At 41.8% G+C, this 27,971-nt stretch overlaps 2 protein-coding genes across 2 annotated transcripts; one reads left to right on the forward strand and one right to left on the reverse strand.

The window, feature by feature from the left end:
* Positions 1-433: 433 nt before the first annotated feature.
* LOC115055028 (glutamate dehydrogenase, mitochondrial-like) lies at positions 434-18,385 on the reverse strand. The gene is made up of 13 exons (XM_029520405.1): positions 17,752-18,385; positions 11,006-11,086; positions 10,857-10,912; positions 8,923-8,986; positions 8,482-8,576; positions 6,120-6,299; positions 3,303-3,440; positions 2,965-3,102; positions 2,779-2,859; positions 2,470-2,593; positions 2,273-2,364; positions 2,047-2,109; positions 434-1,755 (listed from the first exon to the last, which is right to left on the reverse strand). The coding sequence occupies exons 1-13, from the start codon at positions 18,164-18,166 to the stop codon at positions 1,636-1,638; spliced, it is 1,647 nt and encodes a 548-aa protein (XP_029376265.1). The 5' UTR covers positions 18,167-18,385; the 3' UTR covers positions 434-1,635.
* On the forward strand, positions 17,723-27,745 carry shld2 (shieldin complex subunit 2). The gene is made up of 11 exons (XM_029520590.1): positions 17,723-18,137; positions 20,596-20,772; positions 21,820-22,709; positions 22,898-23,048; positions 23,152-23,259; positions 23,338-23,532; positions 23,613-23,759; positions 23,853-24,062; positions 24,330-24,573; positions 24,931-25,046; positions 25,910-27,745. Exons 1-11 carry the CDS (start codon positions 17,723-17,725, stop codon positions 26,080-26,082), a joined length of 2,826 nt encoding a protein of 941 aa, XP_029376450.1. The 3' UTR covers positions 26,083-27,745.
* Positions 27,746-27,971: the final 226 nt, after the last annotated feature.

Consider the following 27,971-nt stretch of genomic DNA (forward strand, 5'->3'; position numbering starts at 1 on the left):
ACCGTGGCTAACCAACGAGGGAAAAAATAAAGGATAATTATAGGTGTTCTTATTTAAACGATAATCATAATGATGATCTTTACTTTCATTTAGTTACTGCACAGAAAAGTCAGACGTGAAGACTGGAAGAACTGAGTATCCAAAAATATAGTCAGCAGGAAAGGTCTGCCTTGAAGTCACCTTGTAACTGTTACTTAGCAGCCTCCAGAGATTTAACAGAGAGTTTATGACTGTCCTCATATGAACACATCAGTAGAAGGTACAGGAGAAACACACGACGAACATAATAGTAAAGCATCTATATACGTGCATACGTACGTGTGCATGTGTGTGTAGATATTTAACATTCCCTGATTGGTGCTGCAAAATTTTAAAGAAAAAGTGTAACTAGGTAGCTTTTGTTTGGAAAGCTGTCTCAGAATCAACAGAAACACACAGAAAAACTTCTTTAATAATGTCACGGAGGCAGTAAATATTAAAGCTTAAATCCTGAGGCACACGTGCATTATAATAAAAAATATCTATATAAGCTCTTCACCTGGAGACAAACATACAACTCAACAATATAAGGCATATGTGTGCACTAGATGTATATGAACACTTGGTAACCTGCTGCATTACAGTCTCAATGTTCTCACCATAATATCAGCCTCTTTAATGTTAACATTTAGGGCTTTGGTTTCTCGGGGAGCTTAGAAAACCACATGCTGTGACTGTGATGGGAATTGTTCACATGACACTTGGCATATTTAACTTAAAATTAATAAGCAATCTTGATATTCAACTAATTGTTCCACATTTCAGCTCCTCCAATGTAAACACTGACTGTGATGGACACATTTTTTTACTATTCACTAAACGATCAATCAAGAAAATTACAATTCTCTTGATTACAACAACAAAATAAATACGTGAAAATAATTATTGTAATCAGTTTTTCTTTTTTTAAAATTCCCTTTTTAATCTCTCATCTGAAGGGGGACATTTTCAAATTTCTTTGTATATCCAAATAAAAAATAATCTGATATTGTTCCCATATGGGAAGTTATAGATAAATTCATTTTGAATGTTGCCATGGCTGGATTTACGATCCTATGAAGCATTTCGTTCTCCTCCGCGTTTCCAATGTTCTATCATTTCTACACATAAACTTTTGCAGTAAAATACACAGCCTTTTTTCGTAGACACTTGGACCAAAACCTTGAAAAGCGCCATTGTACTGTTTTACTGCATTTTGTGGTGGTTGATTATCTGGCTGCTTTTTGATTGTCAGTAATAATCAATAATCTGATGGCTTCTCAAGTGAAGAGACATTTGTTAAATAATAATTTCATGGAAGTGGAACTTACATGGAAGTTTATGAACGAAGATGTCCACATACCTATGGATACATAATGTCGTGCAAGGAGATAGTGAATGTTTGAGTGAATTAGGGCTTAAAGATAATTTTTCTATTGTACTGTTGATATGTACATAAAGCTCATCATCAGAGAAGAAAAAAAGAGGATTGTAAACAGGTGTGGTGAAGAGAGATTATGGCAAAGACAGAAACCTGACAGACAAGTAACGCATGGGTACTAGACAGACAGGCAACAGATGTGTAACAGATGGACATAGAGATGGATGGAGATTCGTCTATGTGAGGATGAGGCCAGCCTCGCTGTAAACTTTGAAGACCTTCTCAATGGCATTGACGTAAGCCGCTGTCCGGAGGTCCAGACCGAGGTTGTACTTGTTGGCTGTTCGCATAATTTGCTGCATAAGAGAAAAGGAGGAAGGGAAGGGTGTAGAAAACAGAGGAGAAAAGAGAAAGGTTTCAGACATTGTATATGTGACACTGCTGCTTGGAGGGTTTCTGCAGCAGTTTGATCTTACGATCTTTTTGATGTGTCTGTTTTAGGATGTTTATAGTTTTCCATGTGCTCCCATAGAATGTCTGAAAGGGGTTTTTAAATGTATACCATTTTTATCAGGGGTAAAAGAGTTTACAGACTGAATGTCTCATCTTGTGTTCTTGTGTGTGTGTGTGTGTATACACGTGCTTACCCTTGCAGAGCGCTCCATGGTGAAGGCCAGTCCTGAGTGAACAATGTCCTTCTCAGATGCTCCCTTTATTCAAAACACAAGTCACATAGAAGGAGTACTATCAGCATTAATAGTAGTAGTAGTTGTAGTTGTAGCATCAATAGTGGTAATATGACTGATGCGAGGACTACTACCCTCGCATCAGTAGCAGCAGCAGCAGCAGCAGAAATAGCATCTGCGTACTCACAGAGATTCTGGCCTGGAACTCAGATGTGGGAACGATGGGGATGGCTCCTCCATGTTTCCCAAACTTCCTCTCTAAACTCTCTTGGACTGACACTGAGGAGAGAAAGTTACTGGATTAACTACACAGCATTTACCATTTTCTCTGACTTCTTCTTTGACTGTTTTGATATACTGACATACAGGCGTTAAAGTACTCACTGAGCAAGTGGTAATTTGAGTCTCTCTCATATTTGAAGGTGAGTCGACCATAACTGACATGATTAAGATTCTTCAACCATTCAAAGTACGAAACTGTTACGCCTCCAGCATTCAGGTACATGTCCTGACCAAGGAGAGGAGAGACGGGGAGAGAAGAGAAACAGATGGAGAACAGAGAAGAGTAGGGGGGAGAAAGGGGAAGAGACAGGAAAGGAGAGAGAAGGAAGAGGAGTCTCAGTAACAGTAGGCCGTGTTGCAGAAGCTCCACTGACAGTTTGTGTGTTCTTCATTGGACAGGTTTGGACTCACCGGGATCACCATAACATTTCTCTCCAGGAAGATGCGGTCAGCCTCTGGTGTAGTTGGACCATTGGCGCCCTCTGCAATGATCTGAAGGTAACGCAGACAGGGGTCAGTTTACAGAGGGTGTATCTCAGCTGCATCCTTCATGGAGGAGGGGGGTTTATATGGAAACTAGGTGTGTATGTGTGTGACCTTGGCTTTGATCTTGTGTGCATTGCTCTTTGTTAGTTTTTTCTCGCCTGCAGCCGGAATGAGGATGTCACATTCAGCTTCGAGGATGCTTCCTTCGTATGGTGTTGAATTTGGATAACCAACAATGGTCCCATTGGCCTGGAGAAAACCGGTTCATTTAGTGCAACTGCTGATTTATGAGACAAATGGAGAAGCTAATTCTATGTCAAACACTGACCAACTGTAACATCATCAGCTGAGAGTTGTGTTTTTTAACATATCACCAGTAGAGACAAGTTTATAGCTTTGGTTAAAAATAAATAAATAAATAAATAAATAAATCAATCAGCAGTACAGACCAGTTTATAGTCCTCCAGCTCTTTAGGGTCAATGCCATTGGGGTTCCAGATGCTTCCGTCCAACTCTCCCACACCAACACATTTTGCCCCAAAGCGGTGGAGATATCTCATGGAGTGGAGACCAACATTACCAAAACCCTGCAAGCAGTTGAACCGTAATCATTTTCAAGATGAATCATGATAAATGTTAATCTGCTGATCTTTCCTCAGGTCACACTTTCTCTTGTCTGATACTTTCACCAGATTAGTCATGTTTTATTCACCTGTTCATCATGTCGCTCCACAATTAAAAGTGGGTACAGAAAGTATTCAGACCCTTACATTTTTCACTCTTTGTTACATCACAGCCATTTGCTAAAACCATTTAAGTAGATTTTTTTAATTAATGTACACACACAACACGCCATTTTGACAGAAAAACACAGAAATGAAGAACTATTTGCAATTAATTAGAGAACAAAAACTGATATCACATGGCTTTTTATGTATTCAGACCCTGTGCTCATTATTGAGCAGAGGCACCCTTTTGAGCCAACACAGCCACGAGTGTTCTTGGGAATGATGCACACATCTGATGTTTTTCACATCTGGAGTTGGAGATCCCCTGCCATTCCAGTTCAGGTTGGACAGCCATTTTCAGGTCTCTCCAGAGATGCTCATTTCATTAAGTCAGTGCTCAGGCCGGGCCATTCAAGAACAGTAACAGAGTTGTTCTGAAGCCACTCCTTCATTATTTTAACTGTGTGCTTAGGGTCATTGTCTTTTTGTAAGGTGAACCTTTGGCCCAGTCAGCAGTCCTGAGCACTCTGGACCGCTTCATCCAGGATATCTCTGTACTTGGCTGCATTCATCTTTCCTTCAATTGTAAACATTCCTCCTGCCGATACAGCTGAAAAACACCCCCACAGCATGATGCTTCCACCACCATGCATCACTGTTGGGATTGTATTGGCCAGGTGATGAGTAGTCCCTGGTTTTCTCCACACATACTGCTAAAATTAAGGCCAAAAAGTTCAATCTTGGTCTCATCAGACCAATGAATCTTATTTCTCACAGTCTGGGAGTCCTTCATGTGTTATTTTGGTGAACTCTATGTGGGCTTTCATATGCCTTGCACTGAGGAGAGGCTGTTGGTCCACTCGGCCACAGTGATCTTTGGTTTCTTCTTTACCTCTCTCACCAAGGCTCTTCTCCCTCAATTGCTTGGTTTAGCCAGATGACCATCTCTAGGAAGAGTTCTGGTGGGATTATGGAGGATTATGGAAGTCACTGTGCTCTTAGCAACCATAAGTGCAGCAGAAATCCTTTTTTAAACTTGGCCAGATCTGTGCCTTTCCACAGTTCTGTCTCTGAACTCTTTGGGCAGTCCCTTCACCCTCACGATTCTCATTTGCTGTAACGTGGACTGTGAGCTGTAACGTCTTCTACTGACAGGTGTGTGCCTTTTCTAATCAAGTCCAATAAATTTAATTAAACACAGCTGGACACTGAAGATGTAGAACCATCTGAAGGATGATCAGAAAGAAATGGACAGCACCTGAGTGAATAATGATTAAATATGAGTGTCACAGCAAAGGGTCTGAATATTTATGGCCATGAGATATTTCAGTTTTTGTCCTTTAATAAATTGCAAAAATGTCTAAATTTCTGTGTTTTCTGTCAAAATGGGGTGCTGTGTGTACATTAATGAGGAAAAAAAAATCAAATTAAATAATTTTAGCAAATGGCTGCAATGTAACGAATAGTGAAAAATGTAATGGTCTGAATACTTTCCATACCCATTGTAACTCATGCAGAGAATCCTCAGAGAGAAACTGAGGAACTGGGATCAGATTGTTCTTAAAAATACTCTAAGAACAATCAATTGATGTTGCATTTTGCGTAGCCATCACAGCTTTATTCCCTGTTTGTGAGGGACAGAGATTTACAGTTTCTTTCCATATGCCACTGATCCAGCTTCAATATAATCTGCTGCAGCCTTTTCCATTGTGGGACAAAATGTTAACAGGTTTTAGTTGTTTTTTGACCAGCGGAAAAGCAGCGTCAGTGGGACCATCTCTAAAGCAATGAAGTAAACATTCAAGTCTGCATCCAATTAAAATCCTGAGGTCTATGTGCTATGGAGCATGTCTGCAATTCATTTGCTAAAAGTGAAGGAAACACTGAAGCTGCAGATGAGTCATTGCTGAGGACTGTGGTTTAATCCACAAGGAGTGATGAACTATAAATCCTGACTGATCATAAATGAGCAAAACCACCATGACTATACCAGCTCCTTGTCTCCTGAGACATTATTCACATACAAAGAATAAATGTATGATACCTCAAGGCCTATGATCCAAAATTCAGGCTTTAGTGTGCTGTTGAGGATCAGCAGTTTCATCCACACATAGTTTCAGATAAAGCTTGTTAATGTTAACTGATGTGAATCTTCCATTGGTTGGCTAATGAGCCCTCTCAGCTGCCGATCAGCTAATTGCACACTTCACATCAATATCTGGAGCACTTAAAGAGAGAATATCTAATCTTATTTCCAGGTTGTTACAATAACTATTTTATTTATGTTAATGAAGATTCTGCCATTGCAAGTTGGAGGATTTTATCTGATTACGGATCTTAGGTAAAATTTTGTAAAACTAGCTACTGATAAATAATGGAGACAAACGTCATGATAAGATTCACATAATATTGGCAGACTTGATGACAGAGCTCATTTCCTGCATTTCCCCTGAACTCTGTGCTCTTGTATAACACATAGATTCATTTTAAATGCTCTCAGGAAACCTGTTGGGCAATGATGAACACAGCATGGCATACCTGGATCACGAAGGTCTTGTCCTGGAAGCCGGGACACATCCCCAACTGGCTCATGTAGGCTGCCTCATTGATGAAGTTCTCTATGCCGTGGAAAACTCCTCGGCCAGTGGCAGAGATGCGACCATGGATACCTCCCTGGCTGATGGGCTTCCCCGTGACACAAGCGTGTGCATTGATGTCCTGCAGATCAGAAGAAAAAGAGCTAAAGGGAAAGAGAAGACTGGAGGAACACCACCAATACTTAGGGCTTCAACTCCTTTACATTTCAACACTGATGATGTCATTAAACAGTTAATGAGAGCGGACCCTTAAAGACCTTCAGGAAATGCAGCATTCGCTCAATTCTTTAAATTAACAAATTGACTCATCTGTACACTAAAGTGCTTTTTATCTGTACATACAAATTGCATCAAACTGGATCAAATTGACTTTGCTGAGAGGCTAAATTATGTGTAAGTAATTTCACACAACAGTCACTCGATTGTGGACTTTGTGCCTGTGTAGTAGAAATTCAAAATAAAATTAGGGTAGATCAATAATTCAATATTGTTCTTAACCCTAACAAGGACGTCGAGCCGTGGTCCTTGTGTGGCTGTGGAGAAATCCCCATAGGCTACCGCTCCCCAGGCTCTTCGTCTCGAGTGCCAGGTCTCTCAACAACAAAATGGATGAGCTGACACTTTATCATCATGGTCACTCATTTAGGACAGCTGTGTGATGGTTATCACTGCGACATAGCTACATTCGGGAATGTCGGACGTGAGTAATGAGCTATCAGGACGCCCTAGCCACCGCAGCAACAGTTTCTGTTTTTACCAAGAACAGGTGGTGCACAAACACTGCCCTACTGATCCAGAGCTACTGGCGGCTAAGTGTCGGCCACTCTGCTAGCTCCAGGAGTTTTCACCCCTTCCTGACTTGGGACAGGATGATCATCTGTCATTTTTTCTGACCCCAGCCTACCACCCCATTATTAAGAGACACCAAGACTACAGCTGTTTCCAACACACTGCTCTCCACTCAAGACTTAGAGGAATATACATCCAGTGTAATCTTAGGGCACACAGGGCTGTGTGCTTAACCCCACTCTCTACTCCCTCTATACACATAACTGCACACCCACACATCCCACAAACATAATCATAAAGTTTGCTGACGACACGGCAGTGGTAGGACTCATCTGTAACAGCGACGAGACAGACAAGGTCTGCAAACTGACAGAATGGTGTGCAGAGAACAATCTGGAGCTCAACATCAAGATGCTAAATGGCCTGCACCTCCAGTTTGAGGAACAGCTTTTATCCCACCACCACAATAATTGTAACTGCCACTATAGATGGACTATAGATGATGTGCAATAACTGGTGTTTTTCTTCGGAAGATGTGTTTTTATATATATATATATATATATTTTTTTTTTTTTTTTTTTAACTTTTCATTTATTTCATATGACTATGTGCACTTTTGTTGTGTTTGTCATAGTAAAGCAGACAAAATAGTTGATTAGAGAGAAGAGAAGAACTTATGGTGTGGAAGGGTTATCAAAAAACGCATAAACTTCAGGTTTCAGTGTGCTGCTAAACATGCTTGAGGAGTTGACCAGCAGTGGGAATACATCAGATCTGAAGCAGTTCACTGCCATAGGATATTCTGAGGTCTTGAAGCTGAGGCACCACAGAAGTTTAAGCCAGCCGGTCCTTAAAAGAACATTACCATGTTTTACTGTTGCTCAATGTTTTTCTGGGTTCTGTAGCAACTCTGAAGCAGTTTTTCCTATTCTTTATTGTGAGTGAAGGAATTTTGTTACAATTCCTTTCCACAAGAATACGACAACCAGCCTATCTTGTAGTTTAACATTACTGTCAAGTTATTAGTATTGAAAAACCCCAAGTGTTTTTCATTGGATGGTGATGAATTTTTTCTTGTTAGTATCTTAAGGTTGAATATAAATCAAAGATGAACATTGATTTGCTTCATCCATGTTCTACTGCTTTTCTGTTTCCAGGTCGCAGGAGTGCTAGAGCAACCATACTCACAACTCTCAACCATATGGATGGTGGGAGGAGTACTTGGAGGAAATTTTCATTGAAGAGCTCTTTAATTTCACCTTCACTGTGGAGGGACTGAAATTCTTTAATGAAGGGCAGTCTAAACTGGGCTCTCATTCAAAAGGCCTAATGTCCCTCTTGAGGGAGTCTGTGGTTGTGATATGGACCAACATACCAATTCTAAAATTCTAAAGCAAACAGCATTGACAAAGGGTCACCCTAGTCATACATGGGATGTCTTTTCTTGAAGTTATGCCAGAGCCTTTATTAGATGATGCCGTGAAGCCTGTTAAATATCTAAATTAGACACTCACATTGTATCCCATGGTGGAGGCAAAAGTGTCTGCGATCCAAGACATCTCCCTCTCTCCAGTGCTCATGTCCGGAGCAGGAACATCAATGCCAGGTCCTGAAAAACCAAGGCGGCATCAAGAAGACTATGAAAGCAAGTGAGTGACTGTGTGGGCGTGAGGGATGCAGGGATTATTAAAGTAGTTTTAAGAGCAACAGTTTTGTCCAAAACTGAGCAAAAGATGCCCCTACCCCATTTAAGAATAATAAAAATTCTAATGGTATTTTTTTAGAGTCTAAATCTAAATGCAGAAAAAATTATTTCTTTTCCACGGTCACACACTGGTTTGTCAGTTGCTTTAAATTTCTGCTGTAAGAATGAGTCTGTTTTATAACATAGCTCTGTCTTTGGATGTGGGGATTTTAGAGGTAATGCCCAGGGGTTGTCAAGTCAATATACTCACCAATGAAGCCTTTCTTGGCAAGTTCAATAGTGAACCTTCTGGTGATTTTCTCCAGCTCAATGTCCTGGGGAAAAAAACAAAACAGCAAGACCAGTTTAGTTAAAACACCCCCCAAAGCTTAAACTCATAGTTTTAAAGTTGTCAATGTGTGGACCCCACGCACACGCACACACACACACACGCACACACGCTAAATGAGATACAACATGTTTCATGGTTGGTTGCTCATGCTATCCTTTTGCCCCCAGTCTTTGCTTTTTATGTCGAAAAAATTTTGGCCCAATGAGATAATATTCTCAGACAACATAGTTAAAAACATTACATATCTCATAATTCTGAGTGAGTGAAAAGCAAATGACAAATTAATTTAAGTGCTTTTCAACAGCACATAGATCACAATAGACAATCTATTTCAAGAACATACTGAGAGTGAGAGACTGTGCTGCTGCTGCTGTGACTGTGAATCTGTGCTAACCCTAACCCTAGTGGGGGAGGGACTGAGCATTTCTCTCTCTCGTTACCCCCCCCCCCAAGTTTTTCCTTGCCACTGTCACCAAGTGCTGTCTGATCTGTTGGGTCTCTTTAAATAATTTTATAAAGAGTTTGGTCGAGACCTGCTCTATATGTAAAGTGCCTTGGTGTAACTTTGTTATGATTTGGTGCTATACAAATAAATCTGATTTGATTTAGATTTGCTTTGAAAGAGCTACACTAATGAGGGAGGCTGATGTGTTCTACAGCATATGATCAGAGAGCAAAGGTCGAGCAAACATGTATTTCAACCCCAGGGAGCGTAAGAAAGGGGGAGAGACTTGCAATCAGTGTACAGAGAGAAAGTCACTGACTTCATCATATTGAAGACAGAATCCTGGTATCTCTGCCAGCTGATGGCTCAGCATTTCCTAGTGGGTAGGTGGGGTTTATTCAGTCAGGTTGGGACAACTGTGCTATCAGTATTCAAAGGACCACATCACTGCTACTTTACAAGGCTTACAGATCATACTTTATGGGTGCCATGCTCTCAATTAGACCTGAGAAAACAAGCAACTAAAACACTGAGATAATGTAAAAGTAAATATGATATCAGTGTGACTAATGGTTAATCAGGTGATACAGTTAATCAACCATAGTGCTGAGGGGATGGGAGCTCTAGAACTTCTGGAGCAATGGGAAAGATGTCTGAAACATTGTAAAAGCTCTAGGTGAGCTCTTGGGCCACATACCCCAAACATATTCTTAGATCACCAGCACACATCCAAATGGACTTTCACAGGTGCTGGATCAGAAAAATAAAACTTGAGGGAAGACTCAGAATAAGAATCCCTGTGCCAAAAGCACTAATCTACTTAAAGAAAGCAATCTCCAGTAACATCTGTACGCCGGTTGCTGCAGACACTTATAGTTGGCTGAGGGATACTATAACTCAAGGCAGGATATAAACAGGGTCCAAACCAAAACACTCTTTATACTCAGCAGCCTGCTAAGGCCCAACCAAACCTCCAGTTCAACTAGTATTATGCAAATCTAAGTTATAGAACAACACAGAGACTATATATTGGAAGTTGTTCTAACTTCACTTGGAGTTTTGAGGTAAATATTTACTTATTACTTTCAGTTCAGTTGATTACTGCGCTTCTTGTAAAAATGCATAAATGGCATTTTATCAATCAGGTAACACTAACACAAATTTGCTGAATGCTCCCTTTTAAAATGTTTCTGTTAGTTAGTGCTGTGCAAATTCTCAGATGCAAACACCATGCCCTTCCTCTGCATTATGATGAGATTGAACTGAGGACAAAGAGAAATGTTCACGTTTGAACTTATTGTCAGGTCGTGCCTTAAATCTGTCAATTATTTTGTTGCTTTACTTCTCCAATCAGATGAAAGTAAGTGACTGTAGAAAAAAAGAGTCTGAAGGATGTGTCTGAACTTACGGAGTACTTCTTTGGGTTAATCTTCAGTCCGGCTTTGGCTCCACCAAAGGGCACATCTATAACAGATTCACTTCATTTAAAGAGCAGAGCAAACAGCAGTATCACTCCACAACCAAACCAGAGGAGTTCCCTTATATGTGTGTACTTACCAACAACGGCGCACTTGTACGTCATCAATGAGGCCAGAGCTTTCACCTCATCTTCACACACATCTGTACTGTAACGGATACCTAAAACGCACACACACAATAAGTGATTTTTAAGTAAAGGGCTTCAGGTAAATCAGTGCTCAGGTCTAGACCCTCTAGGCCACCTGCAGTCAAGATCAGCTCCTCAAGATCCGTCTGTTCTCTGAAGCATTCAACATGGAACAAACTTGAGAACAGTTTGATAAGAGAATGCTCTGTTGGATTGACAGCGTTTAATGATACAACTTTGATTTGTATGTGCCGTATCCTTGTGTAACTGCTTCTTGTCTCACTCGGCCCAAATACAAGCACATTGTTTTATTACATTCTGAGAAAAGTTTGACAATGCCCTAAAGATTCAAATTCTCTTTTTCAATTATTTTTTTTGTTAATTGCTAAAATTTTCAACAGATCCACATGAAAGGTTTCACTTTTTCTTTAATGCTGTTTTGGAGCAAAATCTTATAAACTACAACCCAAATTCCAAAAAGGTTAGGAATAATCTATAAAATGTTAATATAAAAGAGAATGCAGTGATTTGCAAATCCCACTTTTAACATTTGATATATAGTTTCTTTTCTGTTGTGAAAATATATGTATTTAATATATAATTAACCCAATTCCACGGGTACATGAGTTTGTGTTGCTGTTCAGACTGCAAACACAAACAATTGCAATGATGGGTCCATCAGAGCACACACACAGATTCATGGGAAGGAGCATCAGCTACAAGCCCCTGTGCAAGCTAATATGCTGATATGACGCCATGTCTCATCTCTGGGTTAATTCTTCAGGAAGAGCTAGAGCCTCCTTGTGAGAATGATTGTGTATTTTTAAAGTTATTTCAAACATTTGGCCTCCTCAGACCTGGGTTTTCTGGACAGTGGAAAGGGGGCTAAAGCTAGTTCTACTCTTTATACACTCTGTATCTTACCTGAACCACAACAAGTGTCTGATCGAGTGTCTGTACTGAATCATTACTTCATCAGGTTAGTTAGTTTCCTTCAATCTGACACATCTTGGTTACTACACATGCATCAACACCTGGCTCTGTATCCACGGCAGAGAAGTTAAAAATCCAGACATTTTATGGAATATAAAAGTTAATTAAAAACAGTAAAACTCAATAGATCCACTGGATGACAAAAAATTAGAACATTAGCATGAATGTATTGATCAACGAGATACAAAACCAGCAATCTCAACTAAATATGTTTGGATTTCAGACTGTTACTCATCAGGTTTGTTGCTGAACAGAGCTCCCTCTGACTCGTAAATCAGTAAACTCTGCCTGGAAAAGAAAACTGACAAAGTTCAGGTAGTTCAGGTTGAAGTTGCAACTGAATGTGGAGCTAAGCCAACAAATGTGGACCTGTTCACTCACACACACACACACACACACACACACACACACACCACAAAGCTTGCAGCAAGGAAACACACAAAATGGCTTTAGCTCTGAGACAAAAGTATAAAATGAGAGAAATGGCTTCAAAATTTAAACCACTGTGAAAATAAAAAATGTGAAGCAAACAGAACAAAAAAGAAGGAGAAGAAAGAGAAATGAAGTAATCGGGAGTGTAGGAGTGAGAGAAGCAGACAGACTGGAATGAGAAGGAGCTGCAGTAAGTCAGTCTGGGTGTGGTCCCGCTCAATATTTAAAGGAACAACACAAAGACTTTAATGTGTGAATTTACATCTTTGGCTGATTTAACTTCCTGCTTCATTTCATATTTTAGATATTAGAAACCTTAAATTAAGCATGATAACATTAGAGTTTGGTGCCACGGGGCTCCATTTAGAAAAATATCCTGCTGCCCCAGTTCCTCACTACAAGCCTGAATACTGATGAATCTGTCAATGAAAATAATCCCCAACAAATGTTCCATATCCTCCAGTTTGAACCTACAGTGAGCATGTGGTGCAGGAGAGCCTCAAAAATTTGCCTCAAAACCCTAACCCTAACCCTAACCCCTAACCCTAACATTAAAGGACATTTTCTGGCCCAAAGGCTACAGCAACAACACAACTAAAACAACCAATAATATCAGTTTTCAACAAGCCCAGTCACCAGCTGGACAGTAGCCTGACCAACAATGACACAGAACAAAAACAGCGAACCATCCTGACACCAAATGTTTTATCATCTGAGGCTGGGCTGAGGTTAACAGATCAACATAATCTCCTTTCCTAACCACTTCTCAATGACATTAAGAGAAAAAAATCATTAGGATCAAGGAAAGATGTGAAAGAACTGCAGTAAGGAGGTTAAAATCCTATTTATTAGAACGATTTCAGTTTGTACATGCACTACCCCACAGGGTTTGGTACTTGGACCAATCCTCTTCACCCTATATCTGCTTCCTTTAGGCAACATTATGAAGAAACACAGCATCGTTTCCACCGTTATGCAGACGACACTCAGCTGTATTTATCTAATCTAATCAGTCTGGATGGCATTACTTTGGCTTCCAGCTCCACTGTAAGAAACCTTGGAATAACTTTTGACCAGGACATGTCCTGTGTCCCTCACATAAAACAAGTCAGTATGGCAGCTTTCTTCCACATGCGAAACATTGGGAAAATCTGAAACATCCTTTCTCAGAATGATGCAGAAAAACTAGTCCATGCATTCGTAACTTCTATCCTGGACTACTGTGACTCATTACTATCTGGATGTCCAAACAAATCTCTGAAAGGCTTTCAGTTGATTCAGAACGCTGTTGCACGAATATTAACAGGAACTAGGAAAAGAGATCACAACTCACCTGTGTTAGCTGCTCTTCATTGGCTGCCAGTAAAATACAGAGCAGAATTTAAAATCCTTTTGTTAACATATAAAGTTTTCAATGGCCGAGCTCCATCATATCTCAGAGAGCTCATAGTTCCTTACTGTCCTAGCAGGCCACTTCGCTCTCTAGATGAAGGTTTACTTGTGGTTCCTAGAGTCGCCAAGACTAAGTCGTGAGGCAGATCTTTCAGTTATCAGGCTCCTCTTCTATGGAACCAACTTCTAGTATTGGTCCGGGGGGCAATTTTTCAAGACCAGGCTTAAAACTTCACTGTATAACAGAGCTTATAGGTAAAAAGTTTAAACTTATCTACTATTTAGCTATGCTGCTGTAGCTCCCTGTTCTCATCCTGCAGGTGGTCATCTCATCCCATATCCCATATGAAATCCATACAGCATTACCTCTATGACCTCCATGCAGCATCATATGTTCCTGCCTACGCCTGCTTTGAATATCCCCACTCTTTCTCGCTCTCTCTCTCTCTCTCTCCCTCTCCCTCTCCCAACCCAACCAGTCGAGGCAGATGGCCGCCCTCCTTGAGCCTGGTTCTGCCCAAGGTTTCTGCCTCTTAAAGGAAGTTTTTCCTTGCCACTGTTTCCAAGTGCTTGCTCATTGGTCTACACCTGCTCTATATGTTAAGTGCCTTGATGTAACTGTTCTGATTTGGCGCAATATAAATAAATCGGATTTGATTTGATCTGAAGGAGCAGTCATCTGTATTTAGCAAAAGGCCCCAAGACTCTGCCTGTCATGATGATATATTTCAATAAATATCTGGACAGAATAAAAGAGAAAAAGTCTACATTTATAGATTCTGAGCTCAGACACGGGACCAGGACTTTCACAGATCGCAATAGTGCACTTTCCTTTCTTAATGGATGGTCCAGTATTTCCTCTGCTAAAAGAAATAAAATAGGAAACACTGAATTTCCTCTCCTCATCATTTAGAGAATTGGCTGAGCTGTTATCATGGCAGCTATTTTGGGCTGTTTCACTCAGTTTGAAATCCAAATAAATAAATGACTTCTTATACAGCCCCAGAGAAAGAAGCACTGGTTGTTGGTAAACGTGGGCCTGACCTATATTCCTCAAAATGGAAATCAGATAGTACTGCAAAGTACAACATCAAAATATAATCACAAAGGATTGTTAATATTTACAGTTTAAAACATGCAGTTCTTTCTGGTGAGATACATCATACATTAGGTTCTGAAGATAAAGCTAATATATAACCCAAGTCGGACAGTCTGGTGGGATTAGCTTTTTTTTTTTTTTTTTTTAATTTCTGCAGACAAATTGGTGTGATTCTGAGATCCAAACTGCTTCCTGAAAATTTCCTGGACTACATCCTGCCACTGCTGTTGAGGAAAACAATTCCACACCACCCGCAGCCCTGATCTGACCTTAGACAAGGCTTCAACAAGTACATGAAAAGTAATTGAAACAAAATCACTCAACAGGCTCCTAAACGTGTTTGTTGAAATGACATTATTTGTCAACCTGTGCATCAGATCTATACTTACATTCAGGAGAATATGAAAGGAATCTTCAGAAGTGTGGTTTATTTTTACTGAGCCACTATTGAGTCTATTCTTAGGTACAGTATCATCTGCTGGTTTGGAAATATGACACTCAGAAGCTAAATCACAGACACACAACGTGGCGAAAACTACAAGGAAGACTATGGGGACCCCTGCCCCATTCACTTCGCAAGACTTGTTTGAGCAGGTGGTTATTAGACAGTCCAACAACATTCAGTTCAATAGCCTCAAATACTCATCTCTAACAAGTCAACCAAACTCATTAATGAGTGACTGGAGCAGGGTTGTGTGGGTGGTGAAAACAAAACAAAGATGATGACGATTGTATTGTTTGTATGCATAGGAATATGTATGTAAGTATGAAGTGGAGTGTATGCGTGTACATATGTATTTATTTATGTTGTCTTTTCTATAGATTATTATTCCATGTTCTTGGCACTTTTGTATATTTTAATTGTGTGTGTATATATATATATATATATATATATATATATATATATATATATATATATATATATATAATACAATTATATATATATATTTAATTTGTTCTTAACATCTAATTATTATTACTGTACGTTTTAGCATTATATGTTTCAGCTTTGTTTTCTGCACTGCAGCATTGCCCTTTGTCCAAGACAAATTCCTGCCATGGGAGACAATTAAAGAAACTTTGACGACTGCTTCACATAAAGCCTGATCAAATAACCACAACTATCACTTTATTGTATAAGTTACAACTGGTCTGGCTGGTGATGTTCTACTAACTATATGTACTGCAGGGTAGGACTGGAGCTCATTTGTTATTTTTCCACCACATGACACCGACTTACAACTACCTGCAACTACCCGTGGCACCTGGTTGGGCTTCAGCTCAGTTGGTGGAGATGAAACCAAACAAGGAACCAGAGAAAACCAAAAAAACTGAGTGCTGTCCACTTTAGCCACACCACGCAGTGGAAGAGGGCTGTTAAAGCAGTTGACTTTATTTGTTCAATGAAATACTGTATATTCACTTGGATTATTTTAATAATACCAATACCACATGCATACTAACACTATAGAACTCAAGCGTGTGTCTGCATGTTTTCACCACGTGCTGCAGTCAAGTCAAAACATTTTGGGGCAGACTGTGAGGCAGCGTGCAGTGATCACATGTAAGTGTACAGTCACAAACAAGAGACACACAAACATGTACACACATGCGGACGACACCCATGCAAACACACAGACATGCGCACACTGGACTTTCAGCATTCCTGACAAGGGAAGAAACTTAACCACCTCGACCTGCTTGGTGCTGCTTTCGAACATGCACAGAACTGTATGTATTATGTTGCATACACAGAATTATGTATATTAAGCCTCAATCATCAAACACAAGACCTGAGAAATGGTACCCAAGGTGCTGGAACCTGCAGCTGTTTTAAACCATGATTCTGAATCAATTAATCTTATGTCAGTTTTTAGAAGATAAAACTATTCAAGGCTTTATTTTGAGAGTGCCTTCTCTTGGCTTTTATTGTCTTATCCTCTACACCAGAGGTCTCCAGCTCCAGTCCTGGTGAACTACTGTCCTGCATGTTTTAGACGTTTCCACGCCAACACACCTGATTCAAATGATCAGCTAGTCATCAAGCTCTGCTGAGGTCTGTTAAGGAGCTACTCATTTTAATCAAGTGTGTTGGAGCAGGAAGCACCAAAAAATGCAGGACTGGTTTTTGTTACACCAATGTTTCTTCATACTATTTATTTTCATTAATGTTTACAGTTGTGTGCTATTTTTTCTATTAGCAATCTATGCAGCTTCGAAACTATCCCTTGGGGAAAAATAAAGTTTCTAGAGGTGAATTGAATATAGTTGGGACACTGTAACAGTGACAGAGACGTGAATTGATTTCAGTGGCCTGTGGCTGGAGCTGGAAGAGAACAGTGCCCCTAATCAACACACACTCTGACCAGGTCCAGCAGGCTCCAGCTCTGACAACAGGTCCCAGGACTCTCACAAACTGTGTCGTACGCGCAAAAAAGAAAATGATCTCATTTAAACCATTGGTTAACTGGCTGCAACTGGATGGCATATTCTCTTTTGGAAAATCTGTGGATGTTTGCGTGAGGCCTAGCCAGCTGTAACTTAACGATGCCAATGTGTTGTTTTTGCCCTGCGGTGTGGCTGTTTATGATAGTCAGAAGTTGGGCGGTGAAACATTCAGTGAAATGCTTCATTTGTAAATAACAACCCTCATCACTATCATCACGTCATTGCATGGTAGTAACTTTGTGAGTTTGCTTTCAGGTTAAACGTCATATTTGACACTTTAAAGTTAAGCTAATAAAATAACCCTATGATAAGACATCCGGCTTCCGGTCTCACCTCCCTTGCACGGCGTCCTGTGCTGGCTGTGCTGAGCCCGGTAGCCCTCTATCACCTCCCATTCTCCGCTGTCCCTCCTGATGGGGAAGCTGACGCTCAGGACGTGGTTACACGGTTTGATGATCCGCAGAATCCCGCGGACGGTCTTCTTCTTCTGCTCGGGACTCTCCCGCGTCTTCAGGTCTTCCACCAGCTTGTCCTCTACGATAGCGGCTCCCCGGTCGAAGAAGCCCTCAACCATGGTGAAGAAGTTTGGGTCGTCGTCCCGGTCTGCGGCCACACAGTAGCTGCGGTACCGCAGCAAAGCCGCGGACGCCGGGAGAGCCGAGTCGGCGGCAGCGGCGGCAGCAGCGCAGCCCGGAGCCAGGACACAGCCCGCTCCACGGGTGAGTAGTTCCCCGAAATACCGGTACATTATGGGGGTTTACTTGAGAACGATCGCCTCGCCTCGCCGAGCAGGACAGTGATGATGAAGACAAGGAAATGGATCGAGGAAAACTAAAGTTGTGCCTCAGCAGCGGCTCCTCCTTCCCACCGCCCCTTCCTGTTAAAGCACACCGTAGAGTGCCCAGCAGTGCACGAGCTCAGGCGGGTAGGAGACATTTTGACCGATCGTCTTGGCCGGTAAAACCAGTAGAAATCGCTTCCAAAACCCACCAGTGTAGAAAGCGCACTAAGCAAATGGAAACGAGTCCTGAAAAAGTAAAAATCATTATTTTCGCGCCTTGTCGATGTAGTAATTTCTGTCCATTCAGACTAGACTGAGTTGCGATAGAACAGGAACTAGAATTGTGATGTTCACGAGCGATTCGAGTCTATTGAACGGCTCTTTAACACGCACGATGGTAACCGAGTCGTTCTTTTTTGGAGGGGGGCAGAGTTTCACACAGATTAATTTTCAGGTGTTGCATGAATAACATATGTCAAAGAAGCTTTATGTACACACGCCCACAAATAACATCCAACAAACAACAGTTAGCAGTATTGTGAATTGCATCTCCGTGGCCTCTGGTTTCCTCCCATCATCCAAAGACATGCATGTTGGGGTTAAATTGGTGACTCTAAATTGTCTGTAGGTCTGGGTGTGAGTGGCTGTTGGTCTCTGTCTGTCTCTGTGTGTTGGCCCTGCGACGGACTGGCGACCTGTCCAGAGTCATATTGTCAAAAATTTGGGGGTATTTTGTAGTACTCTGATAAGAGCTGGCACCAGAAATGAACATGAACACAGAATCTGCAAAATAAAGACTCTGATTGTAAGGTGTTTCGAATATTCCACATATGAAACATCTGTAAACATCATCACCTGGCAACCTATTTATTTTGATGCATCAGTCAGTTAATAGAGAAAATTATCTTGGCTCAATGCTGAGAATAGGCCTAAATTAATCTTTCATATTTCTAAAAAAATATTACATTAAAATGCACAAGCCTCTGACCTTTTGGGCACAGAATCAGCTGGGTCATTTTCCAACACTGATGTAAGTCTGACAGCCTGGAGATTGAACAAACTGTTGAAAGCTGAACAAACTAACTTTACTTAACTATTCGACAGATTGAACTGTATAGATATAGAGGTTTTTGGCTGCAGGTGTGATCCCCTTCACCCTTCAACCACTCATGTTGATGGTGACTAATCTAGGGGTTATGCATTTAAATTTAAAACTGAACTGAAGCAATTGGGTGTAAAACAGGTTTGAATCTCACGCCTCCCCAACCTGAGCCTCATTGTTAAAAGTGCCACCCCCTCCCCCAGGCTCCTGCCCTCTGATTGGTGTAGCTGCCGGAGCTGAGGAACGTTTACAGCCTGGTTATTGTTTGCAGCTGTAAAAAACTGTATCCATCTGTTGGGCGGATCCATGTTCTGCTTACTCATGGTTGCGCAACCATATGTGATTTATCATTATCTATAAGCTCTAGCTGCTCTGTTTTATCCCTGTGCACTGTTTGTTAAATGTTTGTATTCTTATCTCTTTGAATAAACCTTCAGTGTTGTTCCCCAAATTTTGTTGTACACTGTATAATGACAGTAAAGGTCATCTTATTTTTTTGAGTGTTGACACTTCAAACTGAAAACCCCAGAGGCAGACATTTGTTTTTGCATTGATTATGGACAAGAAAATATTCAACAATGATGGAAATGAGCCACAAATTCAATCGTTCTCACCTGAAATCCCAATATCTAACACTGGACTATGTGGAGCAGCTCACCTGTGGACAGATTCGCTTAGCCTGGTCTTTGTTCGTGTAAATTCTGCGTGTTGAAGAAGGTCCTTCATTTCATGGATGGGAAACCTGATTGGTCTTAATGATTTTTAACTGATCTAGCTGATGTAAACATTAATTTTCAAAGACAACAGCAGTACAGAATTCATTCATTCATCTTCTACCGCTTATCCGTGTCTGGGTCGCATGGGGTGCTGGAGCCAATCCCAGCTCTCACTGGGCGAGGGCGGGGTACACCCTGGACAGGTTGCCAGTCAATCACAGGGCCCACACACAGAGACACTCAACCACTCACACTCAGACCAATGGACAATTTAGAGTCACAAATCAACCTAAACATGCAAGTGGGAGGAAAACCCATGCAGGCACGCGAACCAAACCCACAACCTTCTTACTGTGAGGCAACAGCTCAAACCACTATGCCGCCCGTATGTAACATATCCATATGTAATTTAGTAGAATAAGATACTGTGGGCCAGGCTGGCTGTTTACCCTTTCCTTATGCTAGGCTAAATTAACTAGCCACAGCTATTATTTGTTTCAAATGTCTGTAAAAGTTAATGCTGATTTGAACCTGTTAATGGCCAGGCCTATAATTCAGCTGTAATTCAACTTCCATAGTTACCCATTTCAGCATGTGTGAGCGGCCGAAGATCCACGTCTTTATTGAGGCTCCTCCTCCCTCTTCTGCCCTGGCCTCGGTGTCTGACGTTGAGATGGAGACAGTGGATGGCCCCTCTGCTGGGTGGAGACAGCTGGAGCTCACCTGGACAGATGGATGTCTAAGGCTTGCAACAGGTGTGGCATTCACGTCTGCTGGTAGATTGTATTTATTTTGGTTGATAAGTCATTAGTTTATGCAGATTTCAGCCACTGACATACAAACCATTGTATAGTGATAATTTTTATTGCAATCTTCTGATTAGAGTCTGATATAGAGTCCAAGGCTTGATTTACACAGTGGAGAGTCGACTTTTAGGACCAAATGTAGGCTAAAAAAGTAAGATGAGATATTGCGCTCTTTACAGTTCCTTGCTTCCCTAAACCTGTTACATAAAATCAGTGGACTAGAGAGTAAACTATAATGCAGCTGTGAATGAACTTCCATAGTTCACCATTTCAGCATGTGTGAGTGGCTGAAAAGCCATGTCTTTCTTGAGGCTGCTCCTCACTCTTCTGACCTGTCTTATTTCATGTGTTTTGTCTTCTGTCCTCTGTGTCCTATTTAATTTTTTTTATTTGTCAGCTGTCCTCTTGTCTTTTGCTACTGTGACATTCAAATTTCTCGAATGTGTGTGTGTGCGCGCACATATATACACACACAGACATACTCTATAATGCTCTTCTCCACCACCTTCTGCTTTTTGGGGATACAAGCTTTATCAGACTCATAATGCACCAAATGAAAAGGGCATATTGGACACATAACTCATTACTTAAAAACATCTGCCAAGTTGTTATCCAATTCAAATCTGACAACGTATTTAGAAATTTAGCATTGCAGCATGATTTTATCCAAAATTATGTTGATTTGATAAACTCTGTAGTAATTTGTGAAGGTGTGATGTCCCCACACCACAAGTATGGTAGCAAAGTTGCAGAGGAAATTCAACATTGCTCACTTTCAGCTGGCTGTAGGGTATGTGTGGAAGAAATGTTTTTTTCAGTCTTGAGTCTTATCTTAAGTTAGATGTGTCTACCGAATTTTGTACATGCAACTAGAAAGGTCATCGGACCACTGGGTCTGAAGTGTGTAAACTTTCATCTTATTTTTATCAGATAGAATATAAAAAGAAATCCCTCCACTGGTTGATTCTCATTCCTCAATATTTTGCTAATTTTCAGAAAACCAAGAGGGCTGGATTAGAAAGGAAGGACAAACCAGGGAGGATTCAGCAGTTGATCAATCTGCGCTGAATTTACGAGAGCAAGATGATCAAGCAAACGCCAATATTGCCTCCTCTCAAACTGATCAGACCACAAAAGCATCCACGGCACATGAAGAAAGAGCTCTTCCAAGCTGCATTACAAACAAAGAGAGTCTCTGCTCGGATAACCGCCGATCTGCAGAGAGTTCTATAAACCAGGATGAGGAATCAGGTCCTGATGATCAGGACCAGTGTTCAGCCTCAGTTCACGAGTATCTCGATAGCTGCTTCCCTGCAACTCAATCGGAACAAGAACAATCAGAACTTGAAGCAAAACGTCCAATACCTGTCATTCCTCCTCTGTGCACCAGGACTCAGTACCTCGCCACCTGGACACTGAGTCAATCCTTAATCTTAAGAGGCAAGCACAGTATCCAATCAGCAACCAGCCCTGAGAAAATGCATCCTCAAACCCCAACCAAGCACACACAAACACCACCCTCCAATTCTTCCAGCACCCCGGAGCTTTTCAGCCCTGTCCCACCATCACTGGGAGCCTCTGCTGAGCTCTTCAGCCAATGCTGCTCTACCCAAAGGGTGGAGGAAGGAGGTATCATCCTAGAAGCCACTACAGATGGAGTGCTTTGCTCCCAGAATGCTGGGTCCACCACCCTCAACTCCCCGACCAAATCCCCTGATTTCAAGAGAGCTCGAATTGCTGAAGACCCCAGGACCAAGGTCCCGTCAAACAGCTCTCCAGCTGGCCTCCATTGGGCCACCATACCTCTGGTCCAGTGCAACAAACCCTTGGTGAGGTACTCCATCCTGGTGGTGGTGGTCCATCCCTGTCACCTGAAGGAGATCAAGGTCAGATGTGGTGATGTGCTGAAAATAATTTGCAACAGCTGAGATAAGTGAAGAATAAAATGACACAATCTAATTACAAATCAACCCTGCGGCTGTTTCTGCTTCATACACTTGTTCATAAGGTTTTCCTAATTTGTTTTAATCCCAGGACTTTCTGTATCTAACCTGTTGAAGTTTTTGGGTTACAGGTGAAGTCTGGGTCGTTGGCACAGACCTCTGTTCCTCTGGCATCCATTGTGGTGACAGACCAGTCAGATGTTGAAATGAAGGTACTCCTGTGGCGACGTGCAGCATTCTGGGTGCTGACGGTGGGTCCTGGAGACATCCTGCTCATCACAGGTACAAAGAAGAGGCAACTGCCAAGGATTTACTTTTTGAAAACATGCAAACTTATGTTGTGTTGCAACTGAACAATCACACAGTCTTTTGTGTGTCTGATCAGGGCTGCAGGTGAATGAAGACAAGTGGAGAGGAGAGACAGTGCTACAATCAACCTTCAGCAGCAAACTGCTCAACCTTGGACAGGTCACTGTCTCTACCTCACCACCAGGTACACCTGAGCAGCCAATCAGGAGCCTCTACAGCTGAAGCTCCTCCGCCTGCTGAATCTGTCTTACTCTCTCCTCAGGTCCTCGCTGTGTTTGTGCTCGTACTCTCAGTGCCCTGTGTGTATTTCTGCGGGAGAGACGCCCCCTGCTGGTGCGTCTGCCCCACCGCCCCCCTCAGGACCTGAAACGCCTCCCGTATGTCACCCTGACGTCACTGAAGGTGAACACCATGGTTCATGTCTTGCTCCGTGTCAGACACACACACATCAGCTCTGGTGAGTCTCTGACAAACACTCACTACCTGTACTGTTTGTATATATCAGAAATAGACAGGATGAATGTGTGTGTGTATCAGCATGGCGGACTGAGGCGGACTCTTGCTCCAGGTCAGCAGTTCAATTGAAAGGTGTTCTGACTGTGGAGCAGCCGAATGGCCAGCAGGGGGTTCTGCTGCTGTGGGGAGCTGCTCTGGAATGGCTGCCCCGCTTCAAGAGAGACAGAAGTATACACACATGCACACTCACTTGTACTCCACGTATGTAGCATGTATGTAGCATGTATGTAGGTAGTAACTACAGTGCCCTGTCTCCTTCAGCGACTGTGTGGGACTTCCGTGTCCTAATCGTGAGGGAGGGTTTGACCTCTGACCTCCCCGAGCTGCACTCTACCCCCTGGAGCTGTGTCCAGCCCCTGGACCCCACTGATCATCGGGTGCAGTACTTCCTACCAAAATGCAAGCAGAAAGGGAATGGCAGCAGCACACTGGAGCTGGACTTGGACACACTGCTGTCCCAGAGATACAGTGGTGAGTTTCTGATGGTTCTAGTAAAACAAAGTGGACCTTTAAGGTCCACATGTAAACTTCTGCAGTATTTTATATAAAGTGCAATACCAAAAAACATTTCAGTGTAGTTTTAAGTCTTTTCTATCAGGCTTCTCTCCTGAGCTCGAGTAACATCAGATGAGTCAGCCAATCAGAGGAAAGGAAAGAAGGGTGCTGCTGAGGGCATTGTCTTATTTGTTGTGATTTTTAATTATTATTATAATTTTTTTTATTTCTCTCCTTTGCCAGGTGAGGTGGAACTCAGAGTTCATGTCAATGCCTTCAACTTTAAAAACATTCCATCTTCCCAGAATGCACCTCAGCCGGTGCTGGACAGCTCCATGCCTCTGGAGGATATCGTGGATGTGCTGAGTGGGGATGTCACTTACACAGGCTGTGGTCACTGCTGCACTGAGCTTGATACGGACACTAATGGAATCTACCGCCCCTGTTACCCCTGCTTGCCACACACAGCTGTGCGACGCTACTACAGGTACAACCAATGTCACTGCATTATTATTGCTTTTGTGTCCATAATATATGACAATTCTCTTTTTTACACTTTACACCATCATAAGATATTAATTAACATTAAAGCAACAAAAGTACAGTTCTGCAGACCCTTACATGCATGCTGGGGCCACTGTTCAGAGGCCTCTTCATGTGGCCAAAATGTGTTATTTTTCTGTTCTGTTCAAGTACAAACCAGAACATGAAAATGTTATGTAAATCAAATTATGTTTATCAATAAATGGTTGCCTTCTGGTTTAAGTCTGTCATCTGACCATATATATTGGTTTGGTCAGTGTGTGCATACGTCCATCATCAAAAATTTGTTTGTGTGATTCAGGCCAGCTGTGTTGACTGTGAGTGGGCAGGGCAGGAGTCAGGTGCGGATTCAGATTCCTCCTGTTGCTCTGCAGAATATACTCAATGCTCCTCCTGATAAACTGCACAGAGTGTCAGGTGAGATTCAAAATAACTGACTGTATCTGCCTCTGCAGCCACGCCTATAGCCTGGAGCACTTCAGCACATGTTCACACAGCCAGGGAGAACTCAACAAAACCAAATAGCTGTTATATCATATGACGCACTTTAACACTCATCACGCCACCCATGAAAGGCCAGACTGGGTGGGCACATGGTCACTGAGATCTCTGAGTGATTTAAGGATGAGTAAATACTTGGAAAGCTGCCTTCATACAGTATATCATCATCATGTCAGTTCACAGAAATAGAATTAAATATTAATATACCTGTTATATTAATGTCAGTTGTAAACTGATAAGTGTTTATTAACAGACCAGTGTGCCTCTCCAATTTGATACAATCTCTTAATTGATCTGGTCTGTCTGTAACTATAAATCTGTTGAGCCAACATGTCTGGCTGTGTAGGATCTACCTAAAGTCCATATTAACCAGGCGAGTGTTAATGAACCTCCAGTACAGCCCTACAGTGCAGAGGGCAGCAGCAGGCCCTGTGGCTGTCTTCTTTTCACAGTCTTTAGGGGCAAGGGGGAGGGTGAACTGTTCATCAGTAATATGAGAATGTGCTGCCACCCACAGGTGCCAATGGATCCAACAGTTTCTGTTCCAGATTTAAGATGATGGTGTTGTGTTCACGCCAGGGCACAAACTATATGCAAACATAAATATACATATTTACTTTTTTGTTTTTGTCTGCATAAATATCCAACTCTTATACTGTTGTTACAGTTCAGACGTGAGAGAGAGTAGTACAGTGTGGCTGTAGTATGGCTGATGAGACCAAAGCTTCTGAGGAATGTGCAACCCTAACCTATGTGTTGTTTGGCTGCCTGTCCATCAGCTCCAGGGTCTCAGGTCAAACACATCCAGGTGGCAGTAGAGAGGATCCAGTCCCTCCTCTCCCTTCCAAGAAAAACCTTCATCATCACCATCAACAGCAACTTCCTGTGTGATGAGAACAGCATCCCCTTGTATCAGGACTTCACACTGCTGGACTTTCAGTTCCCCAGCTGATGGACTGAGGATATTGCAGGTGTTGGATCATTGAACCGATAGGTGGTCTGCACATGGTAGAGTGATTCTGCATTGGGAGAGATTGCAGGCATGAGCTTGCCCAGAGGATTGAAGCAGATGGTGGGTTGCTGCATTCACTGCACTTCACTGTTGTTATGAAAAGTTAGCTGAGCCAGAAGGCAAAGCTCTTTATCAACATTGTTCTTACACTCACCTTTGATTATGGGCGATGAGCCATGACCAAAAGAATAAGATCATGGATACAGTCGGCCAAAATGGGTTTTCTCCGCAGGGTGGCTGGGGAGGAGCTCAGTCATCTGTGAGAGACTCAGAGTAGAGCTGCTGCTCCTTTTGGTGGAAAGGAGCCAATTGAAGTGTTCAGGCATCTGAGAAGGATGCTGCCAAGGCGTCTCCCTATGGAGGTGGTCCTGGCAGGTCCACCTGGGAGGAGATCTCAGGGCAGACCCAGGATCAGGTATAGAGATTATCCTCACTGGCCTGGGAGCACCTTGGGATCTCCCAGTTACCTGAAGTCACTCGGAAAAAGGAAGTCTGGGGCTCCCTGTTAAAGCTGCTACCCCAACAACCCAATTCCAGATAAGCAGTTGAAGATGGATGGATGGATGAAATGTAATTCAACACAGTAATGAAACCTTTTTATTTTTCCTTTCTCATGATTTGTATGGAAGGATGCATTTAGAAACTTTCCCAGAAAATAAATCCAGAAAAGAAGATTTTGGAAAGGAATTGACTTCTGAAATTTAAATTTTTTTTTTTTTTTCAAGTTTGGCCAGATATTGACTCAGAAGAAACCTGATAACTTGACAATGACAGATGTATGATGTGGCTTTTGATATGAAATAATAAAGTTACATTCCATTTTATCAATGTTCATCTATTTTCCCGTTGTAATTGGTTACACTGAGGCAAATAAGATATTTTAACAACAAAAGCCTCCATGTTCTTGATGATTTAGGTAGTACTCATAACCTGCCAGGGCCCTGCTTTTTTGTTCTTCAGAATAAGGTCATCCATGAAGGAATATGGCACCCCATGGGATGCACAACTTAGTTGCCATGTCTTAGCATGCTTGATAGGGTTTGAGAAACTATGATCATGGTATCTGCAATGTACTCACTGTTCCCTTATTTTTCATATAAACCCCTCTAAGTACAAAAACATGGATTCGAGATCTGAATGTACCTGTGGATGAAAATACCGAAACATGGAGAAAAGTGTGGGGCGTGGCAGCCTTTAAAGATTAACGTCAACAGATCCATCTGAATTATATGCATCTGACACACTTGACTCCAAGAAGATGGAACTCCATCAAATTAATTCCATCTCACTGCATGACACTGCCCTGAAGGACATATTGATACTTTTATGCATGTTTTGGGACTGTAAGGAGGTGATGGGCTTTTGGAAAGAGGTTGTTGTTTGGAAATGCAGTACATTGCACACACAGAGTCATAATCTCAAATTAAGTTAGCACATCTTGTCCTGCAAGAGAGTATTTTACCTGGCCTGACTTCAGGTAAAAAGTCACCAGCTTTACAATGGCGAAATCCAATCACACTTTCTGAAATGCAATGGACAATTACTTTTCTCAATTTAATAGCGATGGAGCTCTCAGTCAGTAGAACTCATGGCGCAAAAGAGACGACCGTGAACCAATACTGTATGCATATGATAATGTTGGAGGTATATAAAGGTTTAATTAACTACTGAATTTAGTTATTAATTGTGTATATCTGTCATACAGTCTTGTTTGCTGTATGCCTAAGGCAAATTTGATTGAGAGATCTAGAGGGTGGGAGGATGGGGGGGGGGTCACCACTAGGGACACAATCTGGAAAAAGGACTAACATATCTCATATTTGATTACA

This window comes from Echeneis naucrates, chromosome 15 (assembly GCF_900963305.1).
Source record: "Echeneis naucrates chromosome 15, fEcheNa1.1, whole genome shotgun sequence".
Classification (NCBI taxonomy): Eukaryota; Metazoa; Chordata; class Actinopteri; order Carangiformes; family Echeneidae; genus Echeneis; species Echeneis naucrates.

Excerpts from the sequence above, each read along its gene's own strand:
- shld2 (XM_029520590.1), top strand. The coding sequence starts at position 17,723 with ATGATAAGACATCCGGCTTCCGGTCTCACCTCCCTTGCACGGCGTCCT. Across the intron at positions 18,138-20,595 it reads GGACACAGCCCGCTCCACGG|TTACCCATTTCAGCATGTGT; the intron begins GTGAGTAGTTCC and ends CAACTTCCATAG. Across the intron at positions 20,773-21,819 it reads ATGTCTAAGGCTTGCAACAG|AAAACCAAGAGGGCTGGATT; the intron begins GTGTGGCATTCA and ends GCTAATTTTCAG.
- LOC115055028 (XM_029520405.1), bottom strand. The coding sequence starts at position 18,166 with ATGTACCGGTATTTCGGGGAACTACTCACCCGTGGAGCGGGCTGTGTC. Across the intron at positions 2,594-2,778 it reads GAAATGTTATGGTGATCCCG|GACATGTACCTGAATGCTGG; the intron begins GTGAGTCCAAAC and ends CTCCTTGGTCAG. Across the intron at positions 2,110-2,272 it reads AGTTCCAGGCCAGAATCTCT|GGAGCATCTGAGAAGGACAT; the intron begins GTGAGTACGCAG and ends TTTTGAATAAAG.